Genomic DNA, 19,797 nt, shown 5'->3' on the forward strand with positions numbered 1-19,797 from the left:
ACTTCTCAGAGGAAGAAATACAAGAGGCAAATAAATACAAGAAAAATGCTCCACATCACTAGCCATTCGTGAAATGCAAATTAATCCAATCACTATTCATTAAAAATGTTGCCTAATTATCACTGTTTAGCCATTTCACAATATATACATATATCTAAACATGGTGAGGTGAACCATTAATATGCAATTGTATTTGCCCATTAAAAGATATTTTAAGTGTGAGTTGTAAAATTCTCACATATTTGTGAATTTTGTAATTTTCCCCTGTGGCATATTTACTTTAGCAGAGTTCTTTGATCATTTGGCTTGTCATTCACAGAATGAAGAATCATTTACTAAATTCCAACCAAATACTTGTAGTTGAAACTTCACAAACCCAAATGTAGATCAAAATCTCACACTTTATGAAATAACACATTCCAGTATTGTGAAGAATGTAAAGTTCTATGATTTCAAAATAAATTTAATCTAAGGATGATATATCTGTGAGTCTCAGTCTATTACAGAAATAGTGATTTTGCTAGTCTATGATGCAGAGAATACCTAAGTGTCATGTATATTGTCTGTAGCTCAGGAGTTCAAGGGCCATGAAAAGGGACAACTTGTACCCCAGAGCTATTCTTCTAATCCTTGTTCTTTAGTTGGCCTCATCTAAAATCTCTGATATCAGCCATTTGGAGATCATAGGGAATTCTCTGCCCTAGAGACTGTGAACTATGAGGACAATGAGAACAACTATGGGACCCTTCTCCCCAAGCTCTACCCTGTTCAGTGCACTCCAGCCCTGAGGCACATGATGAAAACACATGCAAAGACCAGCCATGATCAGATGTGAGGAGTATAAAATACACAGAAAACTGTAAAGATGAAGTCAGAGGGGAAAAAAACAAACAATGAAAGAGAAGCAGAGATAGAGAGGAGAGAGAATGGACAGAGGGATTTAATGAACAGGGAAAAGAGAAAAAGAGAAAAATGAAGAGCTAAGGGAGAAGAAAAAGAGGCCTCTTATTACACTCTCTCCAGTGTCTCTTGGTATATATGGTCTTCTGTTCCTATTGCCTATCTCTAGCTCTGTTTTTCTATCCTTGTGTAAGTCACTCGCTGACTAGAAATTTCAGCCTCTATTTCTCTGGCTCTTTTCTAGTCTTTATAGCACCTTCTAGTCACTGTTACCATGCACTAATTTTATCTTTGTCTTCCACCTCATATCTCTGGCTGTCAGATCATTTTCATTTTAGAGCTCTATAGGAGGAAAGTAGAGAGAGGGAAGTTTCCAAGCATGCTTGATCCTTTTCCCTTTCCAAGACAGCAAAGCATGACAAGTTCATATTAGAGATTATAAAAGAAAAAGAGCTCCCAGAGAAACTCACATCCATCTGTGAGATTAATATGATTAATTTACTAATTGTTATTTACAGAACAAATGGAGATTAATATGATTGTATACACTAATGTTGCAATCTCATCACAACATCATGAAAGTTTTTAGCCAGAGATCTATTGATGGGATCTCCATTTTAAAGGAGGATCAATTCACTTAATCTATAGATAAACTCCCTCCCTCACACTCTTCTGTGTAGCTAACCATCAACCCATTTAGAGAAAGCCAGGGTCATTAAATAGGAAGAAAAAGAACAACTTGGGGAATATGAGAAACATCAAACCACATTGCCCAGTGATAGGCAGCTGGTCAACAGTGTCTTAGAAATGTAAACCTTGTGGCAATTATGTAACATTATTGTAAAACTCTTGAAAATGAGGTAAAGTGGTTACTGTGGAAACCAGAAAAGCATATAACCTGGAGGAAAAGTGCAAACAGGGGCTGATGATTTGGTAATCTTGACCCAAATTTAGGATGGTCTCAAACCCACAAAGAAAGCTCTCTCTCTCTCTCTCTCTCTCTCTCTCTCTCTCTCTCTCTCTCTCTCATGCTTTCTTCATTGTGAGTGCTGCAACACCATCATGGTAAGTTACAGTTAACAGGGCATTCCAGGGCTTGGAAGACAGGTCCCAGGATCCAAAAGTACTCAGGAGTAAGGAAATCACAAAGAAAATATGATATCTACACATAATGGAATACCACTCAGTTATTTTAAAAATGACAAATTTGAGATGTTCTTTGGAAAATGGTGCACCTGGAAAATATAATGTTCAATGAAGTAAATAAGACATCAAGTTTAAATACTGTTTTATTAAATTTTCTCTCTTCACTGAGACAAAATACCCAACACCTGACGTGAAAGGAGGAGAGGTTTATTTAGCTCACAGTTTGTAGAGGTTTCAGTCCTTAATGGGCTGATTGTATGGCAGAATGGCCTGGCAGTGGCAAAGCTGTTTATGGCAGTGTAAGATACCAAAGCCAGTGTCTTAGTTACTTTTTACTCGTTGCTGGGACAAATACCCAACACTCAAAATGAAGGAAGGAAAGGTTTATTTAGCTCACAGTTACTGGAGGGTTCAGTCCATATTCTGCTGGCTCCAAGGCAAACAACAGCAGTTCATGTGGCAGAAAACAATGAAGAGCAGAGGAGGAGCAGCAGCTGCGGCGGCGTCCATCAATCCTCTCTCTTCCTTCTGCGCTGACTGCAAAAACCGGCAGTGAAGATCGGAGCTCCTCCAAAGTGGCGTGGCTGCCGAGATCAAGCTCCTCCAAAGACTGAGACTTCTCCACGGAAGCGGGGTGGGAGGTCAGGAAACCAGGCAGGGCAGTTTCCTGCCCACCTGCAGGGTGAGGCCCCCATGCTGAGAACTGCCGGAGCTGATTCAGCCAAGTTGACACAATGTATCAACTAACACAGCCAACAAGAGAGGAGAGAAGCATAAGCCTCTTGCTGTCCCTTGTATTGTATGTAAGCTACCCAGCCTAGGGTGGGTGTAGTAATCACTTCCCCAATCCCAGCATGAGACAATGAATCAGTCATAAACTTTATTTTAGACCATAAGAGCAAACATCATGACTGTATAGCTAAGCAGATATTAAATTGGGAATTTGTATTTAAATTAATTTCCCTAATTTTTTCTGATCACCTCCCCTTGATGTACTTGGAGTCTTCCAGGCAGACTAGTTCACCCCAGTTACCTGTTACCACCCCTGTCTCAAGAGGATGCTCTCTCAGATCTGGGTCTATGTCTGTGCCCCACTGGGTCTAGTAGTGCACTGAGTAGGGATCTACTAAACTCAAACTTGACCAGCTGGGCCTGGCTTGGGTCTGGCTGCTGTGCTCAGCTTCTTCCTGCTGCAGCCCTTGGAAGTGAACCCGCTGTTCCCTGCTGGCTAGATGTTATGCTCCTGGTTTAGCTTGTTGGGTCTAGCACCTAGCCACTATGCAGGGAGTTCCACCACATGGTCCCAAACTGGGCCTCTCTGTTGAAGTTCTGTTCTGCCTGATCCCAAACAGTCATAAACTTTATATTCAGCCACTTCTGCAAAGCCTGCCCACCATGATGGCATGAGACTTTGGAGGAACATCAGGACACAAACAGTAACAACTACTGTATGACATCTTTTTTGATTAAGAAAAGGACAAAGAGAAAAATGCAGTAGAAATAGAAGGAAACAGGCAGATAGATTTCTTACAAATGGAAAAAGTTGTGATGGCCAAGGGAAAGGGAGATGAGGAGGGGAAGAGGAAGCAAGAAAAATTCAGATATGTTGTGTATTGGAACTCAATAACCACAATGAATAAAGTATTATATTTCATAAATATGAGCTAAAAAAGAATAATAACAGGGCTCCTCTTTCTATCTTGCTTCCAGAACAGTTGAGCTGTTCCTTACAGGTTTGAAAGCTGAGACTGTCAGGACAAATGTGAGCTGGGTGTTGTTCACTAGACTGTGATCTCTCTCTGTACCATGGAACACCTTAGTGATACACTGTTTTCTCCCTACATGTACGTTGGAGGATTGTATGAAATTATACTTGCTCTCTTCTCCATCTCTAAGGTGGGACACAGGCCTACTAGCTACTGGACTTTACCTGAGAGGCATAGGTCACTGGTAAATTCCACTAATTCTAGTCCCTACTTTAGCTCTTGACTCCTTCTGAGAAAGAACATTGGCCTTGAAGTTTCCCACCACAAAGAGGGTTGGAATTCAATTTCCAAAGATGTGTGCAGGGAAATTTCTGACAAAAATGATAAACACCAAGAATTCCAAGCATCAATGACCCAAAGATCTTGAGCCTAAGGTTTAGGAATCTGAGATTTCAAGATTTTAATTTTAGATTTAGCAGCTGTAGGATCTGATAATTCTTGACACTCACAATTCTTAAAATTTCTTGAGTAGAGGTGGCTGAGGCCTCTTAAGGAGTTGTGCACATGGATGAATGTAGATTGACTCTGATTCTGGGTTGCTAACCAGCATGTTAGTAATGATGTGTGAGAGTTCATCCTTATCTTCACTTTAGTGAGCAAAAGGAAGTCCACTCATAGATCCTATGTTGTAAGACACAGATAAAATAGAGAACCACAACTTGTTATGAATCCTGTAGGGTTCAGTGAATAAGAGACCATTTCCTTAGCATTTAATTAAAGAAACACAGAAATCCAAAGGTGATGGATCAGACTGTGCACTGTTCAAGCACACTACCATAAGGCATTGTTTTTGGTCTTTTGAGACAGAATTTAGTTATACAGTTCAGGTTGTCACTGAGCTCACTTTGGACCCCCAGCTGGTCTCAAACTTGCAATGATCCTCTTGCCTCACCCCCCTGCGTGCTGGGATTACAAGTGTGTACACCATGCCCAGCTACCATAAGGAATTTATACTAATTTACTTGAGACTAGGCAAGAAATTTTGAGACTGGCACTAGGGTTTTGCAGCTGGTCCTATATTCACTGAGATCTCAACCTTTAGAACACCATGACAGGATCTGTGTTCATCCATATCTTGAGAAGAAGAGGCATCATACCCTTGTGTGCAAGTCTGTCCAAGGACACACACATACTTGAGACTATGTGCTGACCCAGTTTTCTTGGCCTTTTATGGGACTGTTTTTCTCCCTCAAACACATCATTTTTTGTTTTATTTTGTTTTGTTTTTGTACTTTAGGAAAGGGTGTACAGGGTGTTCAAAGGTCTTGCTCCTAGATCGGACTCATAGTGACCCGCCCGTTTACAGCCTCCCAAGAGCTGGGATTACAGGCATGCGCCACCATGCCCAGTCTCAATTGCTGTCTCAGGGCACCCCCGTGCTGAGGCCGGCATCAAACACATCATTGAAAGGCCTGATTCCAGTTCCTCAGACTGATTCTAGGTGCAAACAAGCAGGTGAGAGTGGGGGCAAGCATGAGGCAAAGCCAAAGCACATGGTTGCCAGGGCTCTGGAAAGAAAGAAAAAAACCTTAGACAGGCTTCTCAGGTTGTGTGATCGCATACTAAGCTCTTATTTTATTTGTTTAAAAGGCGACTATTTTTCTTGTAGTACGGGGGCCTGAACGAGGACCTTTTGACCCAGCTACACTCTCAGCCCTCTTCCTCCTTTAAAAACACAAGGTCTTGCCAAGTGACCAACTTGCTCAGGTTGGGTTCAGATTGCTCCTGCCTAAGACTCTCAGGATGCTGGGATTACAGAAGTGCACCACCATGCTGGACTTTAAAAGGGCAACATTAAAATTCTGCCCCTAATACAATGGGCACAGACCTGTATTCAATTTTTTTAAGGCACTTCTGTTCTGTGAGACCTCGACAGTTTAAACTTTCTAAAACTCAGCTTTGTCACCTGTAAAACAGACATGAACACTTTACCCCTTTGCGTGAGTTTGTGAGCATGAGATCATGTTATACTTTCAGCACAGAGCTGACAGAATATTTGCTCAATAAACAATAGCTGTTATTATTATTACAGCTCAGGATAAGGGTTCTCTTTGTACATCTCAGCTTTGAAGGATCTATCTTCAGCAAGATGAGCTGTCTGTTGTTTCTTGTCGCTCTTGCCTGCCCATCACTCCCCTTTATTTCTCTCAGACACATCCTACCCACTAGCCACTCCCACTAGCCCCATCCTACCCCCTCCCTTTCCTGTCTCGGCCTACTCGCCCTGACTTAGCGGAGCAGAAAGCTCATGGTGTAGTTTGGTGGGATGGTGGCAAAGCCCACGTGTTTTGGGGACACGTCGATTTCCTTGGGTGCCTGTGGGGACTTGAAGCGGAAGTTCTGCATGATGGTGGTAAGGAAAAGGAAGAGCTCCATTCTAGCCAGGCCTTCTCCAAAACAGTACCGCTTTCCTAAGGAGGAGAGGAGAGAAGAGTCGTGGTGAAACCAGGATTCACTGGAGCCTCCTCCCATACTAAAGCCCAGCTACATTATCCGAGGAAGAAATGCTGTGACTGGAGAAGTCTTCCCAGAAGTCTTTAAACCTTTCAGAGCCTCAGTTCCCTTCTACATGAGGCAGGGACACTGATTCCAGGCTCTAGCAACAGGAAGTTAAATGCCCCTTCCCTCCAAATATACTCTTAAGTATGACTGCTATGCTGCAGTCTCCTTTCTAAAAGTCTAAAAAATTGATTGTGTATCCTTGGAGAACTCTAACTAACTCTGCTCCTTCATTTTCTCTGTCTCTAAATGGGGCTTGATCATCTTTTTCCTTTTTCCTGGGTGCAGATACATGGTACTTGTTAGAAAGTGCATTTTAGGTGGTTCCCAGACAGTAAAGTCCAAGAAGAACGACCCAGATAGAGTAAGATTCAGGCTGCATTTTACAGAGAAGACTCAGAATAAACTGTCCCCAGTGATCTGAGCAGTATTTAAGCAGTAAACAACAGGCTCTTACCGATGGAAAAGGGCACAAAAGCATCACTCTTCTTAAACTGCCCTTTCTCATCCAGGAAGTGCTGGGGGTAGAAGTCTTGGGGGTTGGAGAAGAACTTGGGGTCTCTCAGCACAGAGCCCAGCATAGGGAACACTTCAGTGCCCTGGCAGGGAACAGGAGGATATTGATTTCAGGCATGGATGTGTTGAAAGGTGTTAGGAGGGCCCCTTGTGGAGAAAAATGAGACGAACAGGGTTGGCATCTGAGAGAGGATCTCTGGGGGATGTGTGAGTTCTTGAGACAAGAGTTGAATCCTCAAGGGCATCCGGTGTGGGGGAGACATGGGATGCAGCGATCTCTGAATGCAGAGGATAAGGGGATACAGTGTATAGTGGTTGAGGAATTCTTTGTGGCTGGGAAGCTTCCAATGAGGATAGGGTGTTAGAGTCCCAAGGAACAGGTCATTGGTCCCCGTATTCTGGCACCTTGGGAATGAGGAAGTCTCGAAACTTGGTGTCCTTGGTGACCCTGCGAGCCAAGCCCATGGGGATCATGTCTCCAAATCTTTGGATCTCATGGATCACTGCTTCTGTGTAGGGCATCTTGGCTCGGTCTTCAAACTTGGGCTGACGGTTCTTGCCAATCACTCGGTCGATCTCCTCATGGATCTTGGCTAGAGGAGAAAGGTGAATGGGCTGAGGTAACAAGAAGGTCTGAGTACAGATGAGATATAAAGCTGGATGCATTACAAACATCTATATACACAAGGATGTAGACACTTAAAACAGATATTGCCATATACACTGCTGGAACAGGGTCCTGTTAAGCTGATCATAAGGAAGGGGATTGCCTGGGATATGGGAGGAAGCTGGCAGTGGACTTAGCACAGAAGAAATTTCTTGGTCAGTTGACACATTTCCATTACTTTAACAACTAGTGAGACTCAGCTTCTTCCTGTCTGCTGAATAATGCCTTGTCTCTGCACAGGAGGGTGTGTCTGAGTGTCCAGGGACATAGAAGAACTGAGGTCATTATAACAGTTTCACAGGACTTTGGGGGAATCTATAGTCTCTACTTCCCTGTTCCCTCAGCCTTACCCTCCACATCTGGGTGCTTCATGAGCAGCAGGAAACCATAGCGCAGGGTTGTGCTAACAGTCTCTGTGCCCGCAAAGAAGAGGTTTAGTGTGGTCAATACCAAGTTCTTCATATAGAACTCTGTGTTGGGGTTCCTCTCCTCCTGTAGAAAGAGAAAGCTTCAGGTGAAGCCTATTCCCCATTCCCTTGGTCCATTTGAGGTTCTCCTTTGACCCACTTCTCTTAGCTATAGGTCTAAGGTGGAGCCAGGGACCCTAGATCTGCTAGGCTCTTTCCAGTTTTTAAGCCTTTGCCTAGGCTACTGCATCTGCCTGAAATACTGTTCCATCTTCTTCATGTGGGTGACTATCTGTCATTTAATGATCATCTTAGCTGTCACTTTTTAAATGGTAAGAATATTTAGAAAATCAGGATGAGGGAGTCGGTATGAGAAAGATGACAGAGATGTCAAGATGGAGTGAGTCAGTGAGAATAAGGGACAGATTTTCTAAGACAGACACAAAAATATAAGCAACAGTATCTTTTCTTGTCCTAAACATCTTGAAGCTTCTTGTGGAAGGATCTCTTCCTTTGATGCTTTGAATTTCATACTACATAAAACATCTCTGCTTTACACAGATGGAAGCCTGAGGGGAGACAAGGGTGGGAACTTTCCACTGTTACATCTGTGAAGCTAGACCACTTGTACAAACAGATGTATCTAATGACTAGGATAGGAAAGAACAGAGAATGTAGAGGCCAAGAGAACTAGCCTCAGAGTCAAAGAGACCAGATCTGAGCTAGAGCTCACTGCTTCCTTGGTTTTTTGTGACCTCCAGAAAGCCATTTACATGTTCTGCTCTACAGTTTACTCATTTGTAAAATTGGAATCAGAATAATAGAACCTTGTTCAAGATTTGTTGTGGTTGAAAAATACCATCAAGTACTTATAATAATGCCTGGCTCATAGCCATATTGTAATGTAGTGGTTTGTGCTCTAATTGCATGTACAAGTTCTACCTGTAATTAAGGACCCAGAAAATGGAAAATCACATTTAATTGTGACTGGAATGGTGAAGATTACTATGATGGGAGCACCTGTAAATGGGTCCCTGTACCCTCCCCCAGCTTTGGCCCTCCCCACCCTGGCTGTTGGGTGCACCTCTTGCATGCGGATAAGAAAGGAATCGATGAAGTCCCTTGGGGAATTGGGGTCCAGGGTGCGTTGGTTCTGCTCCACTTTCTTGGTTATGAAGTCCTCAAGACCCTGAAGCTCTTTAAAGGCCTGTTGCTGTGGTCCTGGCAGGTGCTTCATGACTGAAGAGAACATCTCATAGAGCTGGGAGTTGTGGAGGGAGGAAGCAAAGAAAAGACACCTGTCAGTGGGAGGATCTGGTGGGAGTGAAAACTGCCTCAGGGCAAGGAAAACATAGGAATCAAGGCACTTTCACAGGTATTTAGTGTTCAGGTGGGATTGGATGGTACCATATACATAAATTTTATAAGAGTTAGGTACAAGGGCTATTGTCTACGAGTTTCAGTGAGAGGGACTGGAATACACATATTGGATTCAGGTATTCAAGTAGGGATGCACTGGAAGATATTTATTTGTTGAGATTTTCTGGTGGAACTCTTATGAGAGGCCACTTATTTATGTATTTAGGTATTCAAATTCAACTGGAGACAGCTGTTCATATATTTATAAGATTTGGATTGGGGATTTCTAAAATGTGTTCAGGGATAAAAGTAGTGCTGGTGTTCAGGTGTGAGAATGAGAGGAAGATTGTTCACCTGGTTAGTATTCAAACACTTCATAGAGGGTCATTTCTATCTCTGACAGCTGCATTAAATGATGCTTCTTTGGGTGTTTGGGGAGCATTCTGCCCTGGGTATGTGTAGTCTCAGTTTTAGCACCTGCCCACCTGTCTGGGCATTTAAACATCTATCTTGCTCACAGGTTTTCTTTTGAGGCCTCTTAAGATACCCAGCTGTCCTTGGAGACAGGATATTGCACATCTGTCCTGGGTTCTAGTATAACTGCTGTAGTGTCCCTCAGTAAAAGACCATTTTAGGGGACCTTGTCTGGAGGAGGTGTGGGATTGGGGCACCTGTATCTCTGTGGAGGTGCAATCCATAGGTTGTGGCAGAGGCATGCTGGGACCAACAGGTTACCTGTCCGGTGGAGGTGGCTGTGAACTGGAAGCTTCCCAGCATCATACGCAACAGTGATAGGAACTCTTTGTCCTCATACTCAAAACGGTCCCCGAAGACGATGGAGCTAATTACATTGGAGACTGTTCGGCTCAGGTAGAAGGTGGGGTCAATGACTGCGCCTGCAGTGTTGGAAGGAAGGGAGTAACACGGAGATGGGGCTTCAGTAAGAGAGAGACAGTCAGGAGAGTAGGCAGATGCCTAGGAGTAGAGGCTGTGGATCAACACTGAAGTGATAAGTCCAACTCCTGGCGCCAGATCCCAGAGCAGAAACCTCTGACACTCTTCCCACACCTCGTCCCTGGCCCGACAGAGGTCTCAGGTCTTGGATTTTGGCTGTTTTCCTTCTCATTCCCGCCCGCTCAGGGGCCAGGCTCACCACGAGTGTCCCGGAAAGCTTGGATTAGGAAGCCCGCCTCCTCCTGGATACGCTCCTCGATGCCGCGCTTGCCCACGCCAAAGTCTCGCAACGTGGTAATGGAGAAGCGCCTGAGTTGCTTGGCACGCTCTCCGTTGCTGAACGCAACTCCTGCGGAGGTGAGCACAGAGAGGAAAGCTTCAGAAACGAGGGTGGGAAGAAGACGAGAACCACCACTGAGCAGAGACAGTGTGGAAGAAAGACGCACACAGAACTAGGGTGACGCACCGCTAGAGATGCACACAGACTCAAGATGAGAAGCCTGTAAAACAAGATAAGACCACCTGAGAGAGAATCAAAAGAGCTACCCTGAGTGGTAAGATAGATGTGGGAGAAAGAGACTCCAATAAAAACAAGGAAGAAAAGAATGAGAGTACAGAGGCAGGTGACAGAAGGAGGGGAAGTGAGATTACAGAGTGCGGGGTGGAAATATAAATTGTGAAGGATTGCAAAGTGGACCGGAAAAGAAAAAAAGGGAGTAGGGGAGAGAAATAGAGAAGGCCTGGAGGAAAGAACAGAGACTGCTGCTTGGAGATGGAGGACAGGGGATTTGGAAACAGACATTTTGTGCAATTCTGATGCAAAGAACAAGAAAGAAGGAAAGGAAAAAAAAAAACAATGATAGGCAAGTACAGAAGCCAAGGATGACAGAAAGATCAAATAAAGTTAAAGGGAAAGGATACCAACAAGATCTGTAAGAGATTCTAAAAGATGGGTAGATCAGAGAAGGAAGAGATTTCTACTGAATGATAGTAACGGGGGTGGGTGAGGCAGGAAGAGATTAGACATTGAAATTCTAAGGCCAGAGACAGACACATTAGATGAAATGATGAGCAGGCATGCAGCCAGAAGATATGACTCTACAGCCTTGAGTGACTCAGATGAGTCAGTGGGAAAGGCTAGGCAAACAGACCACCAAGTCTTCCTGGACACATTCACCCCTGTTGTGGCCCCCTTACCATAACCTTTGAAGAGCCAATCAAAGGTGGCCTGCTCGCCTCGCCCACTGAATTCCTCAGCCTGGTCCACCAGAGCCTCCTTTACTGCATCTTGTCCACATAGCACCACGATCCGGCGAGGTCCCAGGTAGATGGTGAACACAGGGCCATAGCACTCACTGATCTGGTGGGAGTGGGTAGAAGTGGTCACAGGGGCCAGTGTCTGTACTGAGTACCCAGAAGTACTGGCATGCATTTCTTTCAGTGAAGGAACTGAACATCCTGTCTAAGACTTTGTTAGTGAACCTTTCAAATGACCTCATCCCAAGACTCTGGTTCCCCTTTACCAATCCTCTGACACAAATCTTTAGCTAAATCCGTAGACCCCAACACCCAGCCCATTTCAGCCATTCCCCTGCCTGGTGACACCTTCATGAGGGAATTGTACATCTGCTCCGTGTTCAGCTGCAGGTAGTTCCCAATGAAAGGCAGTGGAGTGGGTCCAGGAGGCAGCTTTCCCCAGAGCTTCCTCTGTCGCCAGACAGATATTAGAATCATTGCACTCAGGCAGGCTAGCAAAGCCACCACAAGCAACCCTGAGGCCAGCATGGTGATGGCAGTGAGGGTAACAGACAAATTGTGATGGATGTGATAGTTTGCATTTATACTCCCTGGAAGAGACCGCCTTTGGTCCTGATTATATAACTGTCACATTTCTCCTCCTAACTACACTTCCTGCCTTGTACCCCACCTAATTTGGCTCACAGTCAGGAAATGAGGAGGTGGATATCTGAGCTCATTAATAGGGAGCAGCCTCTACACAGCAGAGGAACTATCCAAGGGCTGTGGATTACAAAGAAGTGGGGGAGGTAGATAAATTCTATAGCTAAAAACTTTGTAATATTTATGTGGGAGCTTCTGGGTTTTGAATGTAGGGTCTCAGAGTGAGACAGCCTCAAAAGCATGGGTTTTAGAGTCTCAAGAGAAATAAATCTTAAGCCTTTAGTTTAACTGGCATAAGATATGTATGGTTATGGATTTAGGAGTCTTTTAATGAGGAGGGACACAAGTTTTATAGGTCTCAGGATAGGGAATTCTAAGGGTATGGATTTGAAATAAGAAGGAACAGGAACTATGGATATGATAGAGTTCCAAAGAAATAAAGTATACGGGAGATCAAGTCCAACATGATCCAGGAAATGAGCACCTGAGTCCAGGTGTATTGTCTTGCTTGACTTTGGCCCTGTGCTGTTCTTTGATCCCTAGAGTCCTCATGGGAATATCAAATTGAGACCCGATGGACACTGTAGAATTTAATGCTTCCATGGCTTGTGTGTACCTGGGAAGGTGGTAGAAGATCAGAGTCCCATTTCCATGAAGCTTTGAAAAGAATTAGAGAAAAACAACTCTTGGTGTTAGCTGGCACAGGGCCTGACCAAGCCTTGGAAAAGGATAACAGTCACCAAAGTAGTCTGAAAACCCTACTGTACTGAGAGTTCTACTTTAAGAGAGCCCCACTGGTCTTCCCAGATCCTTGGGGAAGTTCACTGGGTTCACTGACTCATTTCTATCATGATTATTGTTAGTATGAATATTTCCTACTCATAGATGTGTGCACTAAGAACACAACAGAGGGAGGACAGGAAACACAGGAGGGAATCTTAAAATAGGAGGCCTAAACTCTTGTCCCTCCTACATTCAGTTTTCCCTTTCTAGACTCTGGTTTCCCCACCCATAGAAAGGGAATATTTTGGGTACTGAAGGTCATATATGAAAGTGTGTCTAATCTTTGTGGGTTACTCTTGATTTTTCCAGGCCTGCCTTTAGCAGGCCAAAGAAACCCTGGAGGAAAAGACTTAAATAACACCACTGTGGAGAATTCAAGTGGATCTTGTGAAGGTCAGGGCAGAGAATGGATGAATGGCCCTGTTGTCTTTGTTTCACTGAAATTCTCCTGCAGGCTTTTGGTGAGCTTATTGAATTCTAGGGGAGCTATTAAACCTATGTGTGTATGATCTTTTGAATTTTGTAGTCATAGTGCTGGTTTATAATCTACCTCACTGAGGCTATTAATATAGTAAGTGAGGGGATTCTCCCTTTTTTCTTTCTTTTCCTGGCCTACCCCATCCTGGGGTACTAATGAAGACAAAACATGACAGGAGGTTGATGTTGAAATTGGAATCAGCAGTGGATTACATTGGCAGATGCAGATATCAGTATCAGGTTGACCAGGATGGAGGAGCATCAGGTTGACACTAACATTGTCACCAGATAGGTCTATCCTACTGGGAGTGGGGAAGAAGTTGACCCTGAATTTGATGCCAAGAGAATATTAGTTAGAACCACTGGTAGTGCCCAAAGGATTCTGAGAGTGGCCCCAAGTGGCCGCTGTAGTTGCTTTCAAGAAACTCTAAGGTTGGCACTTTATTCTCTCTGATGTTGGCCTAAGAAATTTCTGACATGAATATTAGGTAGATGCTGAGATTAGTCTTAGGCTTGAGATTGACCTCAGGTCAACACTGGGAAGAACCTCATCTGAGTACTGGGCACTGAGCAGATCTTGATGGCTGCACCACGAGGGTTTCACCCTGCCTCAATGCCTCTAACTTTGGACAAATGGAGGTGGGTGAGGTTGGCACTTCTAGGACTTATCTTGTTCCACCTGTTCTATGTGGTTGGATTTTGAGACCTGTGGGGAGGGAACAAAGCAGAGACTCAAGTTGCTTATTGATATTGGAGGATAAAGAAGTAGAGAGAAGGATTAGCACAGGCTTGGCAGGTACTAATCCAATAATCCTGATTATCAGACAGCACCTGTGTTGGCCCCGAGCCTGGCCCTCTCTTCCCTTTATTTTCTTGAGTAGGAAAGAGGTGGAAGTTCGGAGAACTTGCTTCTCAGTGAATTTGGCACCAAAAGCTTCCTCAGTGTTTATACAGGTTCCTATAGGCTTTTGAGGGTAAAGGTATAATGGGAGAGGTACTTGGGGTCACAAAGATCAAGTGTGTTTGTCTTTGGTGATTTTGCTGAAACACAGAGTGAAGGATCAATGTAGGAAACCATGAAGGAGGGACACATGGTAATGGCAGTTTCTCATGACATATTTGAAGACTTATTTAGTGGTGAACCCAAGAAATTTCCTTCCCCTCCTTGGACCTTTTTTTTCCTTTTCTGTATGATGGGCTCCTTTTTTTGTGGTACCAGAAATGAAACTCAGGACCTTGTACTTGCCAGGCAAGTGCTTATGCTACTGAGCTATCTCCCTGGCCCTCTCTTCTTGTGTAATAAGAAATTCATGTTTCTATTTTTATCTGATTCAGGATTTGGCTCCAGAATTTTCTTTTGTCTTTCATCTTAATAATATTCTCACATTTAGGTAGATCTCCTTAGAAGGTATACTACCCATATTCTTGGTGCTACATTTACTGAGTTCTTCAGGAGGATGACAGGATGGAAGTTTTGTGTTTATTGTTAGGTGCTCTATTGAACAGACCAGAATCATGACCAAATATTAAATGAAGATCCTTTTCCTTTAGATCTTCTTCAGGAGAATGCATAGTATCTGACTTCTGTTTTGGATGGGATACATTATTATCCAATTTGAAATGAGAAATTTCTACAGATGTCTGTAGACTGCTGGTGCTTCTCAGAGATTTTCACTTATAGTTAACTCATGTTCAGAAATGTCAAGAATGTATTGTTTGTTTTTACATGGAGGTAGCTGTGTAAAATTCTGTTTTGTATTGTGTTCAGCTGCATTTTACCTGGAACACTCATTCATCATTTTCTCCTTAAGTCTTTTCCATTCATTTTAAGGACAAGAGATGCATTGTGACGTAAACATAGGCTTTTTTTGGGTGCCTGGATTTATGCAGCCACAAAAGTCTGCTTACTCATTTGTACACTATTTTCCTTGAAATCTCTCTGAGAAACATGTTGGAATGCTAGTCTTTCTTTTGATTCAGTCTTTTTCTTCACATTTGAAGAAACAGGAAAAAGGAATCCAGCACTGTATTTTATTCTTTTCTTTAAAGGTGTATCTTTTGATGGGCTCCTATTTGGATGAGGGGTTAAGAATAAGGTAAGGCATGAATTCTAGTCCTAACTTTATCCAGTTTTTGTGTAATCTTGACTACTTAGAGTCCTCTGAGAACAAGGACAACATCTATCTCTTAGGCTATTTTGGTGAGAGGTCTGTAAATTAATTCAGGCTTAGTTTAAAGCAGAAAATTCATAGTAAGTGTTAGCTACTTTATTAGATCTTATTAATTTGTAAGACAGAAGAAATGGGTGGGAGTTCCTCTAGGCCAGGGAGGACAAACTTTTCAGAAACATGCCCAAATTGCAAACAAAATCCACCTACTTCTGAGTGCCAGCACTGCAATTAAATCTAAATACTATGATTGTATTAGCTGTATACAGCTAATACATTAGTATCTACTGTGTTAAAAGAAAAACAAATAACATGTATGCCATAGGTTTGTCACCACTGCTCTAGACCCTATGTTGATTTCCCATAGTTTCGTTTTCTGGAAAAGGGTAAGGGAGTGGGTTTTTTTTGGGGAAGCAACCCTCCTTATCCATTCTTTAACTCATCCAAGAATTAACACTTCTTACAAAACTGTGAATAGGAAGTGGGTCTCCCAGGTAGCCTCTTGAAAGATTGGTGCATCACCTGTATATAAGGATGAATAAACTAGTGCTAGTTCCCTTGACTGTGACTCTGTACTCATCTTTTTCTTTATCCTTCCCTGAAGATCAGTCTTCCTCACATTTTTCTTGTGCGTTTCTAGATGGCTGTGTGTTGATATCATTTTGTTCATTGGCTTCTCACAGATGCCTCTGTTGTGTTTATCCTTATTTGTCTTTGTGTGCATGCTTGGGTTTTATGTGCATGCATATATGCTTCATTGTGTGCATGTTTTGTTTAATTTTTAATTGAAAAAATACAACATAGAAAAATATTATAGAGTAATTTATTTATGCAGCACATTTGTGTGGGGGAGTGTTTGTGAATAAGTGAATATTCAGTTTATGTAAATCTACATGCCTAAAGGGGCATGTATGTGTCCATGTCAATGTCAATGTCCATGAATACCTGCCAGTTTTTGTCTCTATGTGAAATAGTTGAAATGTACACATGACTTGGTATAGGCCACTTGGAGAAGGTCTACAGTAAATATTTGTGTCCACCTGCTGTATAGCTGTGTGTATAAATGTGTGTTACACAAATGTGTGTCACATTTGTGTGTATGGCTAAGTGGGTAGCCAGTTAGAAGCATATGGATTTTTTATGTATATTCTGGAGTTTAAAAAAGTATGCATAGAAGCCAGGTTGTGAACAGCTCGACATCTAATATCTGGCTGTGGTTGTGTTTGGATTGAAACATAACACTTGCCCAACTCTTTATTTTCTTGAAAAAAAAATTCTTTTATTTTTCAAAGTATTTACTTTCCTCAGGTTTTAAGAGTCTTAGCAGGTGCAGATCCTCAGGGTAACAGGTGTGCCCTTAAGTGTTCCCAAGGTTGATAGTTTTGTACTGGATAAGTTTAAATACCCCCTCAGAAAGTTCTCTTTCTCAAGGTATCACCTCCAACCTCCTAGGCCATTCAAAGCATTTCACAGAATCATTCAAATAGTATTCACTGCACAATGCTAACCCTGTGACAGCAATGCAGAGGTGACCAGAGGAAGCCAAGCCTTACTTTAATGGGGGCACATTACTAAGAAGGTGACGGACTCATGATCAGAAAGTGATAGCTCTGAATGAACAGTGCTGTGGAGGAGAGCAATGAGCAGAGAGACAGGGATCAAAGGGATAAGAGAGGGTGTCTGTAGGAACACAGAAATAGCACTGCCAAATGTACTTGAAATATGTAATCTTGTCCTAAGTGAGAATCTTTTCTCTCTTTTTAAAATTGGGGTGAAATAGGGCAGGGGAGATAGCTTAGCAGTATAAGTGCCTGCCCGGCAAATGCAAGGACCCAGGTTCAATCCCTGGTACCACATCATGTTGACCACCAAAACTGAGTGGAGGCACATGCCTGTAATCCCAGTGCTGGGGAAGCTGAAACAGGAGGATCACTTCAAGTCCAAGCTGCATAGAAAGACCTTGTTCCTAATACCTAAATAAATAAAAAAGATTAAAAATAAATTGGAGTGAAATAACATAAAGTTTTACAGTGAGCAGTTTGGTATCACAATCTTAAGTGGATTTTTGTTTTAAATTATGTACCAGTATGGATAATAATATCATTTGTAAAAATGATTATCTTTTTGTGTGAAGATCTGATGAGCATGATCTTAATGAAAGTCATTGCAGCAAGCCCGTGAAGTTGGTTTTATGATTGCTTACCTGTGAATGGGTTAAATAAGGCTCTTAAAATTGGTATTACTTGCTTCAGCTTCCACAGCCAATCTTGTTAGCAACTGAACACAACCTGTTATGACTACTACTTTGAACTGCTCAGACCCACCCATTCAACTTTATGAAGCATCAAAAAACTGCCAAACTTCTGTAGTTCTTGCAAAACTTCCTTGGATGTCTGAAACAGAAGATTCTGGAATGTTAGAAAATAAAAAAGTTCAAGAGGAGGGTAAGTTGACTTGCATCTCTTGGAGATTTACCCAAACAGCTGGTCAAACAGTGTTGCACCCCAGCCACTGGCAAGGAAGCTACAGCTATGGAAAACAGAAATTGTAGTGTGAAAAGTTGGTTTAAGATTTCAGAATGCTGGATAGGATTAGGTTGTGGTTCTGGGAGAGTCAGATGAAATGGCATGAAGGAGAAGGCTAAAGAAAAGAGAAAGTCAAGATTTTTACAGTCTGATTGTTTGGGCAGTTTGTGCGGATAGCCACAGGAATGCCACCTTGTAGGAAAGTGGTAGGATGCAGAATAGGGAGTGGGGGAGGTGATCTATTCCTCAACAGGTGAATAGATGAAGAAAATGCAGTATTTATAGCCAATGGAGTACTAATCTGTCATAAATCAGGATAAAATTTAATCATTTGCAGGAAAATGAAGGCACCTTCGGACTATATTGTTGAGTGAAATAAATCAGACACACAAGTTTTTATAAGAAAAATCCAAAATATGAAGAGCAAACTAAAATAAAGGGAAGGGAATCAAGAGATGGAGGGGGAGAGAATAGGGATGGGGGAGGAAATGAAAAATAATTAGGATATTTTATGTGCATGTACCAACTTCCCACAATGAATGTAGTCATCATGCACTGAAAACGTGGTAATAAAAGTAAAAACTGAAAAACTGCAACATATTGTTAGTATTTATAATGATATAGTTAAATTGCTGTTACAATAGATCCTCTTAATGTTCCTTTTCTTTTTCTTTTTTTTTTTTTTTTGCGGTACCAGGGATTGAACTCAGGACTTTGCACTTGCCAGGCAAGCACTTATTCTACTGAGCTATCTCCCCAGCCCTCAATGTTTCTTTTGTTTAATTCATATTTGAATCCTTTGACCAACATCTTTCCCACCCTTCCACCTCAAACCCTGATAACCGCCATCCTACCCGCTGCACCTAGGAGTTCAGCTTTTTAAGACTCTACCTCTAAGGGAAATCAAATGATATTTGTCTTTCACATGAGAAAGGATATTTTTGTGTGCATAAAGATGTCATGACCTGCAAATCCATTAAGGAGTTTCTGTTTCTGGGAGTGGTTGAGTAGTTTCTATTGGACTAAGTTTTCAAATATAAATCCTAAATAAAACAATCCAATAAAAACACTCCACCGATTGCCTGAAGTCATTGGAGATTGTGTGTCTGTGTGTTGGGGAGGGGGCAAGTCGGTGCTAAAAGAGCGGGAGATGATTTCCATTTTTTCTTTTTTAATATTTTAATAAGAAGCAGTAATGAGATAGTTTCAAAATAAGTTAATAGTACAGTTACAATAATTAATGCATTTCATATTGTTGTCTTTCTAGTAGTTGCTCCTAGTACAAGTTGCAGACATGATATCTTGTCTAAACACTATTAGTTTAAAAACTTCTCATTGAACTAAGAGAAAGTAGCTGTATATTTATGCTATTTTGTATATACAGACATATGTTTTTTCCACTACAAAATGGTCCATTTATTTCCCATTTTTTTTAAATTTTGCTAGAGATGTGTATTTCATTGCCATTCACATATTGTAGGTGCATGAACTCAAAGAGTAATCCAATATAGTCCAGTAGTCTATAATAGTAGTGGTTTATCCCACTACTGTTCTGGCAGTATCAGAAGTTGTTGACTTGAGCCTTTTACAGCTCAGCATATTAATATGGCTTTACTTTGTATACCTAGATTTTGTACTTTTCTGTTGGATGGCTAAGACCAAGATAAAGCAAGACCTATATACCCAAAAATGTAACTTTTGTATCTGACAAAGTCAGCCAAATCCCTTAAA

The 19,797-nt window shown here is 42.1% G+C and overlaps 1 protein-coding gene across 1 annotated transcript; it reads right to left on the reverse strand.

Annotated features, from left to right (window-relative positions):
* Nucleotides 1–5,359: 5,359 nt before the first annotated feature.
* LOC101565506 (cytochrome P450 2A13) lies at nucleotides 5,360–12,046 on the reverse strand. Its single transcript, XM_004648641.2, has 9 exons — nucleotides 11,820–12,046; nucleotides 11,412–11,574; nucleotides 10,414–10,563; nucleotides 9,996–10,156; nucleotides 8,986–9,162; nucleotides 7,845–7,986; nucleotides 7,233–7,420; nucleotides 6,769–6,910; nucleotides 5,360–6,223 (listed from the first exon to the last, which is right to left on the reverse strand). The coding sequence occupies exons 1-9, from the start codon at nucleotides 11,997–11,999 to the stop codon at nucleotides 6,042–6,044; spliced, it is 1,485 nt and encodes a 494-aa protein (XP_004648698.1). The 5' UTR covers nucleotides 12,000–12,046; the 3' UTR covers nucleotides 5,360–6,041.
* Between the last annotated feature and the right edge of the window lie 7,751 nt (nucleotides 12,047–19,797).

Source organism: Octodon degus, unplaced genomic scaffold, assembly GCF_000260255.1.
Source record: "Octodon degus isolate 3935 unplaced genomic scaffold, OctDeg1.0 scaffold00506, whole genome shotgun sequence".
In the NCBI taxonomy this organism is placed as follows: domain Eukaryota; kingdom Metazoa; phylum Chordata; class Mammalia; order Rodentia; family Octodontidae; genus Octodon; species Octodon degus.

What these genes read in the sequence shown, in the direction of transcription:
- LOC101565506 (XM_004648641.2), bottom strand. Translation starts at nt 11,999, where the DNA reads ATGCTGGCCTCAGGGTTGCTTGTGGTGGCTTTGCTAGCCTGCCTGAGT. An exon ending in CAGCCACCTCCACCGGACAG is followed by an intron (nt 9,163 to 9,995) that starts GTAACCTGTTGG and finishes CACAACTCCCAG; the next exon opens with CTCTATGAGATGTTCTCTTC. An exon ending in TTTTGTGCCCTTTTCCATCG is followed by an intron (nt 6,224 to 6,768) that starts GTAAGAGCCTGT and finishes TCTCCTCCTTAG; the next exon opens with GAAAGCGGTACTGTTTTGGA.